The sequence below is a fragment of the Alligator sinensis genome, unplaced genomic scaffold, assembly GCF_000455745.1.
Source record: "Alligator sinensis unplaced genomic scaffold, ASM45574v1 scaffold1083_1, whole genome shotgun sequence".
NCBI lineage: Eukaryota > Metazoa > Chordata > Crocodylia > Alligatoridae > Alligator > Alligator sinensis.
Genome location: NW_005842644.1, coordinates 466,028 through 481,833, shown reverse-complemented (window position 1 = coordinate 481,833; position 15,806 = coordinate 466,028). Strand labels below are relative to the sequence as shown.

General features: G+C 60.4%; 1 protein-coding gene across 1 annotated transcript; it reads left to right on the top strand.

Moving 5' to 3' along the window:
- The first annotated feature begins 1,140 nt into the window (after positions 1 to 1,140).
- On the top strand, positions 1,141 to 10,701 carry FSCN3 (fascin actin-bundling protein 3). The gene is made up of 6 exons (XM_006033611.1): positions 1,141 to 1,239; positions 6,173 to 6,872; positions 8,841 to 8,959; positions 9,598 to 9,757; positions 10,196 to 10,366; positions 10,496 to 10,701. The coding sequence occupies exons 1-6, from the start codon at positions 1,141 to 1,143 to the stop codon at positions 10,699 to 10,701; spliced, it is 1,455 nt and encodes a 484-aa protein (XP_006033673.1).
- Positions 10,702 to 15,806: the final 5,105 nt, after the last annotated feature.

The window sequence follows — 15,806 nt, the reverse complement described above, 5'->3', positions numbered from 1 at the left end:
CAAAAGCGCCCAGCTCAGCGTCGGCAGCGACACCATTGACTTATAGAGGGGGCTCGCGCCCCCTCTCAGCCCCCCGGCCCTGCCCCGGAGACGTGCAATCGACTTCCCACATGGTGCTAGGCCCCGACCCGAAATCTGGCGGGGGGGCCCTGGGCTCCGGGACCTGAGTTCGAGTCTCGCCTGGGACCCCAGCCTCCTGCACTTGATACCAGCAATAAGGGGCTGCAGCCCCCCTCCACCCAGGCGAGCATCCCCTGTTGTGACAGGCTCTCCTCACCACCACTGGGGCCTGAAGAAGGGACCCTTGAGACTCCAGGGACCCCCCATCCTGTACCCCCTTCCCCCCCGCAGCCGGCTGCTGACCCCCTGCAGTAGCAATGCCCCCGGTGCCTGTTCTGGGCTCGGGGAAGGGGCCGAGGCCTCGAGACCCAACAGTGCCAATAAAGGATTTTACCCACTGTTGCTGGGTCCTTTTTGGGTGGGAGCAGGGGGGCTGAGCGTGGCCCTGGTCAGCCTGGTTGCACTGGGGGGTTTTGCCTTCCTCTGCAGTGGGGGCACGGGCTGGGCCTGGGCTCTTTGCAGCGCCCGTGACCCCCCCGGCACCAGCAGGACGTTGGCGGTCGCGGCCCCCTTGTATCCCGGGGGCTGTGTCAGTGGCTCCGAGGTTGGACATGGGGTTTATCTGGGCTGGTTTGGATGGGGCTGATCCTGCTTGGACTGGATGTGACCCCTCAGCTCCCTGCCAGCCCCATAGGACTCTATGGGTTCTCTATGGACTACGAGATGACCTGGGGGCTGGACCGGATGTGACCCCACAGCTCCCGTCCATCCCTATCCTCTACGGCCCTATGACCCCCGACCCAGTGGGCACAGGATCAGGCCCATTGTGAGGCTGGACCCGCCGTGGTTGCCACGAGGTCACGCGCGTGTCACAAATGCCAGGCCTCCCAGGGTTGGTTTTAACGGGGCTCCCTGCCCCAGTGCCCCAGACCGGGAGGGCACCAGCCTCTCTGCCTGCCTCTCTGATGCCTACGGAGGGGATCTGATGGCCGGAGCCGGGCCGGTGGGGGTCATTGAGCGCCGGGCACCTCCTGGGTACATCTCCCTCGTGTCGACGGACGCACCAGCTGTTGCGGAGCCATGAGAGTGGGGCTGATTGACTGGGCCGGGAGCTACCTGTCCAACGAGTGCTTCCGGGATGGCGTCACTGCCCTGGGAAAGACATTGGGCAGGAAACAGGTGAGGGCAGCGAACGAGCCTCTGCAGGGCCCGGGACATGCCACCCGCTCCCCTGGCAGCTGTATGCACCCATCTACCACCCTGGAGGTGTGACCACAGCAGCAGGGGACGCTTGCATGGCTCTTGGGGAGTGGGGGGATGTGTGCATGCATGCATGTGGGTGATGCGTGTGCGTGTCTGCATGCATGGGTGGACTGGGGGGAGGACAGGGTGTGCATGCAGGCATGTGTATTGTGTGTGCATGTATGTGTACATGTGAGCATGCTTGCATGTGTGTGCGTTTTTGCATGCATGGGCAGATTGTGGGGGAGGAGGGGCTGTGCATGTGTGTGTGGGTGATGCTTGTGCACGCATGTGGATGTATGTGTGTGTGTGCATGTGTGAGCATGTCGCATATGTGCGTGTGTATGTCTGCACATGGGTGGCTGGGGGGAGGAGAGGGTGCATGTGTGTGTGGGTGATATGTGTGTGCATGTGTGTACAAGTGAGCATGCATGCCTGTGTGTGTGTGTGCCTGTCTGCATACATGGGTGGCTTGGGTGAAGAAGGGGGTGTGCATGTGGATGTGTGTGTATGTCTGCACATGGGTGGCTGGGGGGAGGAGAGGGTGCATGTGTGTGTGGGTGATATGTGTGTGCATGTGTGTGTACATGAGCATGCATGCCTGTGTGTGTGTGTGCCTGTCTGCATACATGGGTGGCTTGGGTGAAGAAGGGGGTGTGCATGTGGATGTGTGTGTATGCATGCATGTGTGTGTGTGCATGTCTGCATGCATGGGCAGACTGGGGGGAAGAGAAGGTGTGCACATGCATGTGTGCATACCTGTGTGCTTGCACTGTGTGTGTGTCCCTGGGTGCTTGCATGTATGTGTGTGTGCCTGTATGTGGGCACATACACAGTCATACCTGTGTGTGCACGTCTGTCTTTATGCGTGTATCCATGTGTGCATGTGTGTGTGCACTGATCTTCCTAGCAGAAGGAAATGTGGCATACAGCAACAGGATTTCTCTGCCAACGGTGCCCTGCCCTGCTTTGGGCACATCCTGGAAGCCAGGTCTCTGCAGAGGGCACCCAGTGCAGACTCCTGTGCCCAGCTGGCCTGGCCTGGGCACTGATCCCAGCCTGTGCCCGGGAGGGGGAACCTGGACACTGCAGGCCTCTTTCTGCAAGCCCCTTTAAAAGCTGTCTCTGCAACATGTTGCACGGCGGGGCTAGGGCCATGTGCACGTGTGGGCCTGCATGTGCCATTATAAGTCCCGGAGCGTGTGCATGTGTGTGGTGGATGGGTTTGTGTGTGTATGTGTGTGTGTGTGTTGCCCCTGTTTTACTGATGGGGAAACTGAGGCATAAAGGGAGAGAGGGAATAGCCCTCCTGGCCCTGCATGGCTGGTCAGGAGATGATGCAGAGCTGGGGCCTGTGCTCTCTTCTAAGCCACGGGCATTTTCTTCTCGGGTCCTCTCCCTGTGTTCAAATCTGGGCCCAGAAAGAGGCAGGGGCTCGGCCAGGTCCTTACTGGATCCCAGGGTCATGGGAGAGTCCAGCTGGAAGGGACCTCACGAGGCCACATCGTGTCCAGCCCCCTGCTCCATGCAGGATCTCACCTGCCTAAGCCAGCCCTGCCACGGGTCTGTCCAACCGGGTCTCAAAACCCTCCAAGGATGGAGATCCTACCACTCCTCTAGGTGTCTGTTGCAATGCCGGACCCCGCTCAGAGTCTGACCACTCCTCGTCTCCAGCCTCAGTTTCCCCGGCTGCAGCTGGAGCCCATTGCTCTTAGTCCAGTCCCCTGTGGCCACAGAGAAAAGCCCGTCTCCATCCTCTCCGCCATCACCCTTGGGGGACATGAATGCTGTGATCAAATCCCCCCTCAGGCTTCTCTTCTCCAGGCTCAGTCTCTCCCGGTTCTTCCAGCCTTTCCTCATCAGTCTTGTCTCTCACGTCCTGATCAATTTATCGCCTTGCGCTGGACTCTTTCCAAACTCCTTCAAGTGCAGGGCCCAGAACTGGATGCAGGACTCCCGGGGAGGCCTCTGCAATGCTGAATGGAGCGGGGAAATCATTGCCTGGATTTGCAAGTGATGCTCCTGTTCATACAACCCAGGAAGCTGCTGGCTGGGATTGCAACAAGAGCGCGCTGCTGGCTCGTCCGTTTATGATCCGCAGCCCCCCCCAGCGCTGCAGCCTGGCCAGTCGTTCCCCCGGCCGGTCCTGCATGCCCTTATTCCCTCCCAGGTCCAGGCCCTTGCACTTGTCCTTGCTGAATCTCATCTCATTAATCACAGACCATTTCTCCAGTCTATCCAGGTCAATCTGGATCCAGCCCTGCCCTCCAGAGTGTCTGCGACCCCACCAACGTGGTGTCATCTGGAAATCAGCTAAACATCCCATTGTCCAAATCATTAATGAAGATATTAAACAACCCCAGATCCATGAGAGACCTCTTATAGAATCACAGACAACTTGGGCTGGAAGGGAGTTCAGGTGGTCACCTCTAGTCCAACCCCTGCTCCAAGCAGGACCAGCCCCAACTACATCATCCCAGCCAAGGCTTTGTCTACCCGGGTCTTTAAAACCTCTAAGGATGGAGACTGCACCGCCTCTCTGGGGAGCCTGCTCCAGTGCTTCACCACCCTCCTTGTGTAAAAATTCTTCCTAATATCCAACCTCAACTTCCCTTGTTGCAACAGGAGCCCATTGCTCCTTCTGTCATCTGCCCTCGCTGAGACCAGTCCAGCTCCAGCCTCTTTGCAGCCCCCCTGCAGGGAGGTGAAGGCTGCTATTCAATCCCCCTCGGTCTTCTCTTCTGCAGACTCAATCAGCCCAGTTCCCTCAGCCTCTCCTCACCAGTCATGCCCCGAGCCCCACAACCATTTTCTGGACTCTCCCCAATGTGTCCACATTTTTTCTGTAGTGGGGGCCCACAGCTGGACACAGGACTCCATATGTGGCCTCCCCAGTGCTGAACAGAGGGGAGGAATCACTGCCCTTGATCTGTGGCAATGCTCCTACCAATGCAGCCCAGGATGCCGTTACCCTTCTTGGCACAAGGGCACACTGCTGGCTCCTGGTCAGCTCCTTGTCCTCTGTCCCCCCAGGTCCTTTTCTGCAGAGCTGCTGCCCAGTCCATCACCCCCAGCCTGCACTGGTGCAGGGGATTGCTCCCTCCTCAGTGCAGGACTTCACACTTGTCCAGTTGAAGATCAAAGCAAAAACAAATACCACTATTAGCTCAGCTGGACTAGATGATGTCTTGAGGTCCCTTCCAGCCTTGCTTCTCTGATTCTATGAATGTGCACTCCTTTGCTAGGTTATATATAAAGTTAAAAAAAAAATCCATAGCAATGTAGGCAGAAAGTAGTCAAAAGATCCTGTATCATTCATCCCGCTGTTATTGCAGTTAAATGCACATCTCTTATTCAGGCTCATAAAACAAACTCTAGCCTCCTTGAGTATCTTAACAAATGCTCCAGTCATTTCCACACCAGAGTTCATATGACCACAGCAGAGTTAAAGTTTTTAGCTGGTGCTAAAACAGTCTGCAGGGGTGTGGGATGGAAGAGAAACATTACTGAGAATGGCCAAGAGACAGCAATGCTGCTGGAAGAAGTGGGGTTACCATATATCCGGGTTTCCCCAGACATGTCTTCTTTCTGAGTCCTTCATCTGTGCGGTTTTTTTGAAATAGGAGCAAATGCCCAGGAGTTTGCTGGTAGAACGGCATGTCCTGACATGTCCTAGCAGCGAGCGTGTTTGCCAGGCACCCGGGTTTTCCGTTTGCTGTAGAAAAACATGGATTTTCCTCTTTAAAGAAGGAAAGCGTAGGTTTCCCCTTGCAGGCTGGCAGCCTTTCATCCTGCAAGGGGCTGCTCAGGGCGATTGGAGGCAGGGGGTGCCACGTGCATCTGGGCGCACACGTGCACGTGGCTGGCATACAGCCAGGCAGGGTGTAGGGAGCAGCCGGAAATGGGTACGTCTATAGGGGGTGGGGGGTAGACGGCCAGAGTTTGGGGACTGTCTGGGGGTGTGTGTGTGTGTGCGTGCACGCGTGTGTCTCAGGGGTGTGTGGAGGGGATGGGTGTGTGTGGGGAAGGCGAGTGCCTGCCAGCGCTGGGAGATGGTGTCCAGGTGCTAGGGGTGCAGCAGGGCATGGGGGGCAGGGGCTGTGGGTTGGGAGTGAGGGGCACCAGCAGGGCTGGGGCAGGTCTGCCCTGGGCCTGAGGGGCACTGGGGAGGCGGGGGGCTGTGGGTGGGGAGTGCAGGGTACTGGCAGCCAGGCGGGCAAGCGGGTGTGGGAGGGCGGGGCCCCCCCCCCCCACAACAGGTGTCCTCTTTTTTGGAACTGGAAATATGGCAACCCTAAAAGGAGGGTTTCAATAGTGAAGCATCAAGAGCATTAAAAAGGAGAGAGAGAGGCCTTAACACCTGTACAGTTAAGAGATTAGCAGGGAGAGAGGAGATAATCACGAGCTGGGAAGCCCATGGGCTTTCTCAGCACTGCCTGGATAGAAATGCCACTGCCCCTTCCCAGGCAGTTTGAATGTTTGGGTGGAGTTTAGCCCCTGCCTCCGCCACTTTCCCTGAGCTGCTCTGCCCTGCGTGCTGCCTGGAAAGCCCTGCTGCCAGCGCCAGGTTGCGTGCCCGACTGCCGTGGCACGGAGAACAGGGCATGGCTTGGCATGGACAGGAGGGTGGCCATGAGCAAGGTGGGGACAGGCTGGGCTGCAAGCCACAGGGAAGGGCCTGGCAAAGCAGGGGAGGGGAAGAAGCATGGGAAGGAGCTGGGCCATGGGAGGGGATGGATCCATGTCCACGGAGAGGTGGGATCAGCAGCGGGGCGGGTATAGGGTGGAGAGGCCTCCCTCTCTGCCCCTGCACGACAGAGGTGGGGGTAACCCAATGCCCGGCTCACTCTGAACCCTTGCTCCACGGCAGACCTGGGAGCTGCGGGTGAGCCAGAAATGCGGGAAGCAAGTGGTGGTGGAGCTGCTGGGACACCAAGGCCACCACTTGCTGGTGGACCCCGACGGCGGGGTCCGGTGCGGGCACCCCGCCACCCCGGGGCAAAGCCAGTTCCTGCTGCAGCTGCACGGGGACGGCGCCTGGACCCTGCAGCAGCTGGACGGCGGCAAGTTCCTGGAGTCGGACGGGGAGAACGTGCTCTGTGTGTCCCACCAGCCCCGCGCCCCCCGCCACCTGTGGCTGCCCCAGCCGGCCATCCATGCCCACGTGGCGCTGTATCCCCCTGCCAGCCGGTGCTACGCCCGTGCTGATCCCCATGTGGACCAGGTGTGGGTGGCCCAGCCCGTGCCCTCCGGCCAGGAGTGTGGCTTTGTGCTGCGCTTCCGTGGCAGCCTGTGCCACGTGGAGACGGCTGCCCACACGTATGTGTCCCGGGCGGAGAAGCTGGCCCCGCAGCCCTCGGCGGACACTGCGTTCCGCCTCAGCCTGGTGCCCGGGGGCCTGGCCAGCCTGAGCCACCCCGACGGGCGCGTGCTGTGCCCCCAGGGCGGGCGACGGCTCCTAGGCCTCGTGGACCAGCCCTCGGAAGAAGACAGGTGGTTCGTGCTGAAGAGGTGCCCCACATGGGTCAGCCTGCGAACCCAGGCCAGGAGATACGTGTCCATCATCTGCGGCAAGTCAACTCCGCTTTCTGGGCTGAGCTGGGGTGGGCGGGAGGGACTTTGGGGAGACCCCCAAGGGCTGCAGGGACGTGGGGCAGGATGTGGCCTGGGGGCTTCGGAGCAGGGGCTGGATGGGGGGTACTGCCAGCGAGACAGCAGCTGGAGCATGGTGGGGTGGTTGGAGGTACCCTGGGGTCTGCGAGGTTGTAGGAGACAGGCCTGGCAAGGAGCTGCGGGGTCACATCCACCCTGTTGCAGGGGAAGGCAAAAACCCCCCGGTGCAACCAGTCTGAGCAGGGGGGAAATCCCTTCCTGCCCAGTGCAGCGTGGGGCTGAGCCTGAACGCGGGGGCAAAACCCTCCAGCTAGGACCCTGCGGGGTCGGTGCCAGCAGGAGCATTGGCACGGCCCAGTGAGACCCTTTTAAGGATGCCACACACTATTAGCACTGTGAGGTGTGCAAACACCTGCACGTGATTCACAAACCGGGCCCAGAGGGCTCCATCCTGCCCTGCCGCATCTTGCTGGGTTGTTTGCAACAGAAGAACGGCTCTAGCATTTTTCTGTAGCCAAAAACCGAGCAGGAACTTCTTTTGGCTGCCTGCGTAACCTGAACTCTGCCCTGCGCGTGACTGCTTTAGGGCATCGTCTTCAGTTTAATTGGATGCATGCCGTAATTTCTGTAAGACCCCGGCTTCATTCAGGGGCCACTCCAGAGAAGAATCAGGGCTAAAGTGGGGCACATCTGGAGTCCTGTGTCCAGCTGTGGGCCCCCACTACAGAAAGGATGTGGACACATTGGAGAGAGTCCAGCGGAGGGCAATGAAAATGGTTGGGGGACTGGGGGGACAGGACTGGTGAGGAGGGGCTGAGGGAAATGGGCTGATTGAGTCTGCAGAAGAGAAGACCGAGGGGGATTGAATAGCAGCCTTCACCTCCCTGCAGGGGGGCAGCAAAGAGGATGGAGCTGGGCTGGTCTCGGTGGGGGCAGATGGCAGGACAAGGAGCAATGGGCTCAAGCTGCAGCAAGGGAAGTTGAGGTTGGATATTAGGAAAAACTCTCTCATGTGGAGGGCGGTGAAGCACTGGAACGGGCTCCCCAGAGAGGTGGTGCAGTCTCCATCCTTGGAGGTTTAAGACCCGGCTAGACAAAGCCTTAGCTGGGATGGTGTCGTTGGGGCTGCTCCTGCTTGGAGCAGGGGTTGGACTAGTCCCTTCCAGCGTGAGTTGTGTATGCCTCTGTGAGGCTGTCAGTCTAGCAGGCATTGGAAGAAGTGTCCATGAAAAAGGCTGAGCTGGCTTGAGAGAAAGAGAGAAGATGGTCCCAGGCAGACCCTGGCTGCTGAAGGCCACCTTGGAGGAGTCGGGTCTACTCCTACCTCTGCTCCAGAGCTCCTAGGAGACCCCAGGGAAGTCCCCAAAATGTGGCTTTCCACAGTGTCTGGTTTGTTTCCTGCATCTTCAGGTCGATGCAATGTGCAGTGGTGAATCAGCACCAGGCTCTGACCCCAAAATGCCAAGGGCTCCCTGGCACCCAAAGCTAGTGGCATCTTTCTGGCCAATTCAGGAACCCAAGATTCGCCCCCTCCATTGCTGGCAGACACATAGCTTGAAGGACATTTTAAGAGGGACATGGAGAGGGTCCAGAAGCAGAGGCTGGATACACACTGGGCAGGGACGCTGAGATGTAGCATTGCTCTATTTGTGGAATAGAGGACCCACAGCCCCCTTCCACCTCCTAGGAGTCAGTGGAACAGGTCCTGGCCCCCCTGCACCCAGCACATGCACAGCTATGCTTGTCTTCTTTGTGCCTCAGTTTCCCTGCAGGGGAAAGCAGGCTGGTGCTACCGCTCTGTACTATGGACATCCTAGGAATAGGATTTTGTGGACTGAAATGGGGCTCTGACCAGGCCCCCTGGAAGGGCCCCATCATGGGGCATGTGGCTGGAGGGCGAATGATCACGTCCCCTTGCTCTGCAGACACAGAAGTGTACGCCGGCACTGACAAAGTGACACCCAAGTCCGTGTTCCTTTACGAGTATGACCGAGACACCAAGACGGTGCAGTTCAAAGCTATCAACAACAGCTACCTGGCCCAGGTGAACGAGTCTTTCTCTTCTTCCAGGGGGCCCAGAAAAAGCATGGGCATCCCCGCTATCCAGGCAGTGCTAGCACTGTTTTCTATGGATGATGTGCACCTGGCCCCACAGACCAGCCAGGAGAGGCTGGCATCCTCACTGAGTGCACAAAATCCATCCATGTACCCTAGGGCCTCTTCTCTCCTAGGCAGGGTTGCCAGCTGTCTGGGGATTGGGGGGAAGGTGGCACAGCACAGTGTGGCTCAAGGGTATCAGGACATGAGGGTGGGGTGGGGACAGCACGATGTAAGACCATTGCTGCAGTCAAGCAGGGTAAACTTTTACTGACCACCAAACTATTTTACTATCTTTGGGGCTAAAGCCCTAAAGGTGACCTCAGTCCTTGCTCCTGCCATCCAGGGCCTGGCAGAAGCATCTGCATTTCCATGACATAAAACACAGGTCTGTAAAAATGCATGTCAGGAAAAAGGTTCTGCTGTCAGTAAAAAAAAAAAAAAAAATTCACTGCTTGCCAGTATAAAAGTTTCCCTTGGGCCGACAACCTGGCTTTTGGGGACAAGGTCGATGAGAGATGGGCTCAGGGGTGGCTCCTAGCACCGGATGGGCTGAGCTCATTGCACCCCCTCGGCTCTCTGCAGAGGAAATCCAAGAGCATCGTGGCCAATGGGCTGCGCATGGAGCCGGAGACCAACTTCCGCATCACCTGGCACCACGGGCAGGTCGTCCTGCAAGCTTTCAATGGCCGGTACTTGGGCACCCTGCCTGTGGGGTTGGTGGTGGCCAGTGCCGCGCAGCCGGGTGAGGGCAACTCATCGAGGGCAGAGCTGGGGCACTCAGGGGTGGGGCTGGACACGCTCCAGGGGCATGAACCAGCAGTGGGGGGGTCTCCCTGCCCCCCCATGCCCCTATGTCACCTCCAGAAGCAAGAAGCCAGGACTTTAGGTCTCAGCAAGGGGCATGTGTATCCTAATGATGCCCCTGCCCCACCCCATGCACTGTGTCCCGTGGATCCCATCTCCCGTGCCCCCCACCCACAGCCTGGCATTGCTTGGGGGCTCTCAGCAGGTGGTGCCCAGGCAGGGAGCTCTGCACCCTAGGATGCAACAACCCGAGGAGGGGAGATACCCGATGCTTCTGTACCAGGCAGAAAGGGACCCTCTGGGGACCCCGGGCAGGGCAAGGGGCAGCCGGGGCTGGGTATAGCCATGTTAACCTCCCCCTGGCCTGGCACGGCAGGGCCCAACGAGGTGTTTGGGGTGCGCCTGTCCAACCGCCCCTTCCTGGTGCTGCACGGGCGGTACGGCTACGTGGGGAGCTCCGCCTGTCACGAGGCCCTGCAATGCAACTTGGCGGACCCTGACTGCACTGAGCTGCTGCCCTGCGTGCAGGGCATCTACCACTTCCAAGGTGAGGGCTGGCCCATTGCAATAGAGAGGCCCCTTTGGTCTCTCTGCATTGGGGAGCTCTTCCCTGGGGCCCGTGGGGCCCCTCAGTGCCTCCCACCATGTCATGACCCCCCTCTTCCTTCCTTCCTAGCTCATGGCAGGGGCTTCTGGTCTCTATCCTCGGACGGCACCTTCAGGACCGGGGGGAAGTTTGCCTTGAACTTCTACCTCGAGATGCGCGGGAACAATGTGCTGGCTGTCCTGGCACCCAATGGCTACTACCTGCGTGGGGACCGGAGCGGGATGCTGTGGGCAGACGGCGAGGAGGTCACCAGCGAGTGCCTCTGGGAGTTTTAGACACAGGAAGGTACCAGCCACTCTCCCCTTCCTGCTGCTTCAGGGGCTGCTCTGATCCCAGCTGGGGTGGCCGCGACTGTTGGTTCGATGATCGGTGCTGGGTAGAAATGCAGGAGCACCTCCGGTGTCTTGCATCAGTAAGTCTGGGGGTGTCCCAGGCTTCTGGGCTGTGCCGGGTGCCCCCTTCCCTGCTTTCTGTTCCCTCTGACAGGGGGTCTAAGCCTCCCCACATGGCACTGGTGCTGCAGCCCAGGCTGGGGATGGGGCTGGGCCGTGCCAATGCTCCTGCTGGCACCAACCCCGCGTGGGCTGGATCCTCTCTGGGTCCCTGCCCTGCCCCGCTCCCATCCGGGGTCCCGGCTTTAAGCCTCTATGAAACCCTATTTTCCAGTGCACGGAGGGTGTAGCCTGAGCGTCTCTGGAGAAATGGTTCCTGTCTGAAAAACAGCAAGTTTGCCTCATTAAAAACATCTTACAGGTTGGATACAAGACCCATCTGGATCCACCTGGGACATTTAGGGCCAGCCCGACCCAAAGTCCTGTGTGACGGGTCTGTCTGGCAGCTGGCCGTGGACATCGTGGACGGTCCAGCGCATGAGGGGACCCTGCTCTGTGCTTTTTCTCACGCGTGTGCTGATAATTGCTCTCCTACTCAGGCCAGCGGCGGGCGGGCGGGCAGGCGGGGGAATCTCCCTCACCCCCTGCCGGGTTTTCTCCTGTTTCTTAGGTTTTGACACCTTCTTCAGGCCTCTTGCTAAGTGAAGAGCAGCCCCTGGATCCCCAGAAGACCCTTGTTTGGCTGAAGACAACAAGCCTGTGGCATCGGAGAGGCAGAGAGCCCCAGGCTGAGAGGAAGATCTCCGGTCTGGGAGGAAGAGCCTGACCATCGTGCCACCGTTCCCACCGTGCCTACGTCTCTGCAGTCACGCATGGCAGCTGGCGTGGGTGGGACGTGGCTTCTGCTCTCAGGGTAAAAACATGGCTCAGAAACCCAAGGATGAGTGGTGTTGTGGGGTTGGAGAGGCTTCTTGACCTGGGAGCTAGCTCTGCGCGGTGCTGAGCAGGTTGCAGCTCTCTGCAACTGCCCTGTGATGGGGAAAGGTTGCAAAGAGTCCAGGTAGGGCAGCAGAAATGAGCAGGGGCCTGGGAGACAAGGCAGGTGAGGACGGGTTGGGATGATCGAGTCTGGAGAGGAGAAGCCTGACGGGGGATTTGATCTTGAAGGGTGATGACACAGCGGCTGGAGACACGGCCTCCAGCTGCAGCAGGGGAAACCGAGGCTGGAGACGAGGAGGCTGGTCCTATAGGGATTGAAACAGGCACCTAGAGATGGGGGGGAATCTCCACCCCTGGATATTTTCAGGGGCAGTTTGGACAGACCCATGTCTGGGCGGGTTTAGTCAGGGCTGATCCTGCAAGGACTGGGCTACATGTGAGGTCCTGCCCAGCCTGAAGTCCCTGGGGTCCTGGGATCCTGCGGCTGCAGCCAGTGTTGGCCAGAGGGCTGCAGGCTCCCAGCCCGGGCTGTGAGTGGAGAAGCCACCGCAGCCCATGGGACAGGGCTTTTCCCATCCCCCTGGACCTGCCCCCAAATCCCTTCCAGGTCTCACCTGCAGTCTGCACCTGGTCCCTTCCCTCCCTGACTCCACAACCCTGAGTCCCTGCAAACTGCAGGGGCCATGCATCCTCTTCCTCCTCCTCCTCCTCTTCCTCACTGCTGCTTGCAGCTTAGCTGAAGGTGCCTGGCCAAAGGGGACAGGGGAGCATCAGCTGAAAGAGAGAGGGCAGGAAGGGGAGAGGTCTGGGCAGGGGGAACTCGTCTCGGGGGTGGTAGGAGGGCAGCTGGGGGTCGAGCAAGGCCCCGGAGGCAGCTGTCAGGGGCTGGGATGCTGCCGGCAGTGTGATACAGGGGTCCTGAGTGCGTCTAGTGCCCCCGGAACTGGAGCCAGCCCGGCCCTGAGCATCCCGACCATTCATTGTCTCTGTAAGGCTTGTAGCTCAGCTTAGCCATATTGCAGGGGAAGAAAGGGGCAGAGGAGAAAGCCACGGCAGCCCTGCCCAGCCGGGGTGGAAGGGGTGTGAAGATCATAGAGTCCCAGAGCCGTGGGGCTGGGAGGGAGCTGCAGGGTCACATCCACTCCTGAGACAGGATCAGCCCCGTCCAAACCAGCCCAGACAAACCCCGTGTCTGACCTCGGAGCCATGCGACAGTCACCCCGACACAGCCCCAGGCATCGCTCCTGCTCCTGCCCCTGCCCCTAGGATACAGGGGGGCTGCGGCCACCAACGTCCTGCTGCTGCCAGGGGGGTCATGGGCGCTGCAGAGAGTCCAGGTCATGTCCCTGCTGCAGAGGAAGGCAAACCCCCCAGTGCAACCAGTCTGAGGGGGGCGGGAAATCCCTTCCTGCCCCAGTGCAGCGTGGGGCTGAGCCCGAGACCCTCCAGGCAGGACCCTGCGGGGTTGGTGCCAGCAGGAGCACTGGCACAGCCCAGCCCCAGCCCCAGCCTGGGCTGCAGCACCAGCGCCTCTCGGGGAAGAGAAAAACCCTCCAGTTACATGATCCTAAACTGTCCTGTCTCAGGGCAGGATTGAATGGCAGCGTTCACCTCCCTGCAGGAGGGCTGCAAAGAGGACGGAGCTGGACTATTCTCAGTGGGGGCAGGTGACAGGACAAGGAGCAATGGGCTCAAGCTGCAGCAAGGAAAGTTGAGGTTGGATGTTAGGAAAACCTTCCTCTGCAGCTGCTGGGGCTCAGCCTGGTCCGGGCAGTGCGGGCGCTGCACGGGGTCTCCTCTGCGGTTTCCACATCCCTGAGCTCTGAGTGGCCCCGAGGCAGGTGGGTTTTTGGGAAGTAGAAGAGCTCCATGTGGGCTCCCTAGAGCTGGGGTGCAGCGCGGATGCCACAAGGGCATGGGCAGCCTCTGTCTGGGGCACGCAGCAGGCCAGGCAGGTGGGTGCAGACATGTCGGAGCTGCTGGGGCATGGAGAATACATGGAGCAACAGCCTGGCTGGGAGATGGAAAAGCCAGGGCCTGCTTCTGTGTTTTGGCTCCATTGTGGAGTCACTTCTGGAGCCGGTGAGAGGAGGTGCCGTGGCGAGGCAGCTTGCCCCCCGTGTGCACAGCCTGGGGACTGGCAGCAGATGCAGGCCTGCTGCTCCCTGCTCCCCATCTTCTTCCTTCATCTCCTAGCAGCATCACTGCCATCTCCTCTGGCTCCAGCCTGCTCCAGCTGCCCTGTAGCTAGGTGCACCTGGGAAAGCAGAGCTGCAGACAACGGTGGAGGGCAGCAGATGCACCAAGTGAAATCCCACATCACCGTGTCTTCACAGCTGCATTAAACCCAGTTATCTAACCCCACTTCACCAGCCCCAATGAAGAAGCATGGGGTTTTGCTGTGTGCAGACCTGGGAAGGAAGCGAGAAATCCCTGGGGTGGCCACCTCTTGAATGTGGTGCCCAGCTCCGTCCTCGCACCCCCAGGAGGAGAGAGAAGAGCTGGAGCAGGCGCAGAGAAGGGTGGCGGGGATGAGGACCGCTGCAGAGGGGCTTCCCTCAGAGAGACTCATGAGGCCAGGCCTGGGCAGGGCAGAGATGCTGGAGGGGGCAGGAGAAGGATTCACAACGCACAAAATGGCCAAGAGAAAGTCCCTGGGGATCGATCATTGCCTGTCTCTCTCCAGACAAGGACGAGGGGTCACAGCATGGACCGAGCAGCCGGCAGTTGAGCATGAACACCAAGCCTCTCTTTTCCCTCCAAGTGGCATTAAAGTGGGGGCTCATGGTCACCAGCTGCGGTGGGAGCCGAGAGCTCGGGCAGATCCACCCGGGACTGGACACGGGCTTGGAGGAAAGGGGCACGGGGCGCTCTGGAGCGAGGGGCACGGCCTCTGCATCAGACCGGCCTGGACCTTAAGGGCTGCAAGGGAGAGAGGAACAGGGAAAACCCTGCTCGGACCCTGTCCTCTCCCGTCCAGCTCCGCTCTCTGCCCAGTGACACCAGGGACTGGGCACGACAGACCTGGGTCTGACCTGGTCCACAGCATCTCCAATGCTCTTACACCCAGCCCAGCAGGCCCCACATAGAACAAGGCTGTCCCGCTGCATGGAGCTGGCTAGCAAAACCTACCCAGTGCCACGGTCGTGCACGACACCACGAGAGGACCCACCCCTGATGCACCTGCCATGAGGCATCCCAGCTGCAACCCTCGTGGTGAGGCTACAGGGCAGACGGTGCCATCTGCTGAAGCAGCTGAGCCCGGCCTTGTGGCTCCCAGTTCAGTTCTCCCGGTCGCTGAAGGGTCCAGGTGAGCACGGAGGGGGCGAGACGGGTCCAAGCTGCTCAGTGCAGGTGAGGCAAGCCCGGAACAGGAGCAGGCTTTGTCTGCAGCCTGCAGGGCCTGGCTGGAGCTGGGGGAAGGTTAGAGAGGTGCCAGTGGGACTGGAGGTGCCCAGGCAGGCGTGTGGGAGCTGCAGAGCCCAGCATGGGAGTAGCACGGGGGCTGTGGGTTGGGGCTGGGGGGAAAGCACTCTGCTCTGCCCCAGCTCGGAGCAAGCCCTCGTGGCTCAGCAGGGGCCTGGGTGCATGGTTGCACGCGAGGCCAGGAGCAAGGCAACGGCCTTCTCTTTTGGGCTCCGGCTGTGTCCCTCCGGAGAGGTCTCCGGCTGGGCTCCTGGAAGGGGCATGGATCTGGCAGCGGGGAGGAGGGCAGCATTTCAGAGGCTGCCACCGGAGCCGGGGAGAACCCCCCCCGGGAGCCTCCCAGCCCAGCCCGGCCCCCTGCCTGCGGGCTGCAAGCCACAGCTCAGCCCCCAGCCGCCCCGCGCCCTGGCACCCGGCTGTGTCCCTCCGGAGAGGTCTCCGGCTGGGCTCCTGGAAGGGGCATGGATCTGGCAGCGGGGAGGAGGGCAGCATTTCAGAGGCTGCCACCGGAGCCGGGGAGAACCCCCCCCGGGAGCCTCCCAGCCCAGCCCGGCCCCCTGCCTGCGGGCTGCAAGCCACAGCTCAGCCCCCAGCCGCCCCGCGCCCTGGCACAAGCTCCTCCGGTGCCCGGGGGCCCCCGGCCACCCTCTACCCTCCGCAGCTGCAGGGGCAAGGGGGAGGCC

Excerpts from the sequence above, each read along its gene's own strand:
- FSCN3 (XM_006033611.1), top strand. The coding sequence starts at position 1,141 with ATGAGAGTGGGGCTGATTGACTGGGCCGGGAGCTACCTGTCCAACGAG. Across the intron at positions 8,960-9,597 it reads ACAACAGCTACCTGGCCCAG|AGGAAATCCAAGAGCATCGT; the intron begins GTGAACGAGTCT and ends GGCTCTCTGCAG. Across the intron at positions 10,367-10,495 it reads GGGCATCTACCACTTCCAAG|CTCATGGCAGGGGCTTCTGG; the intron begins GTGAGGGCTGGC and ends CTTCCTTCCTAG.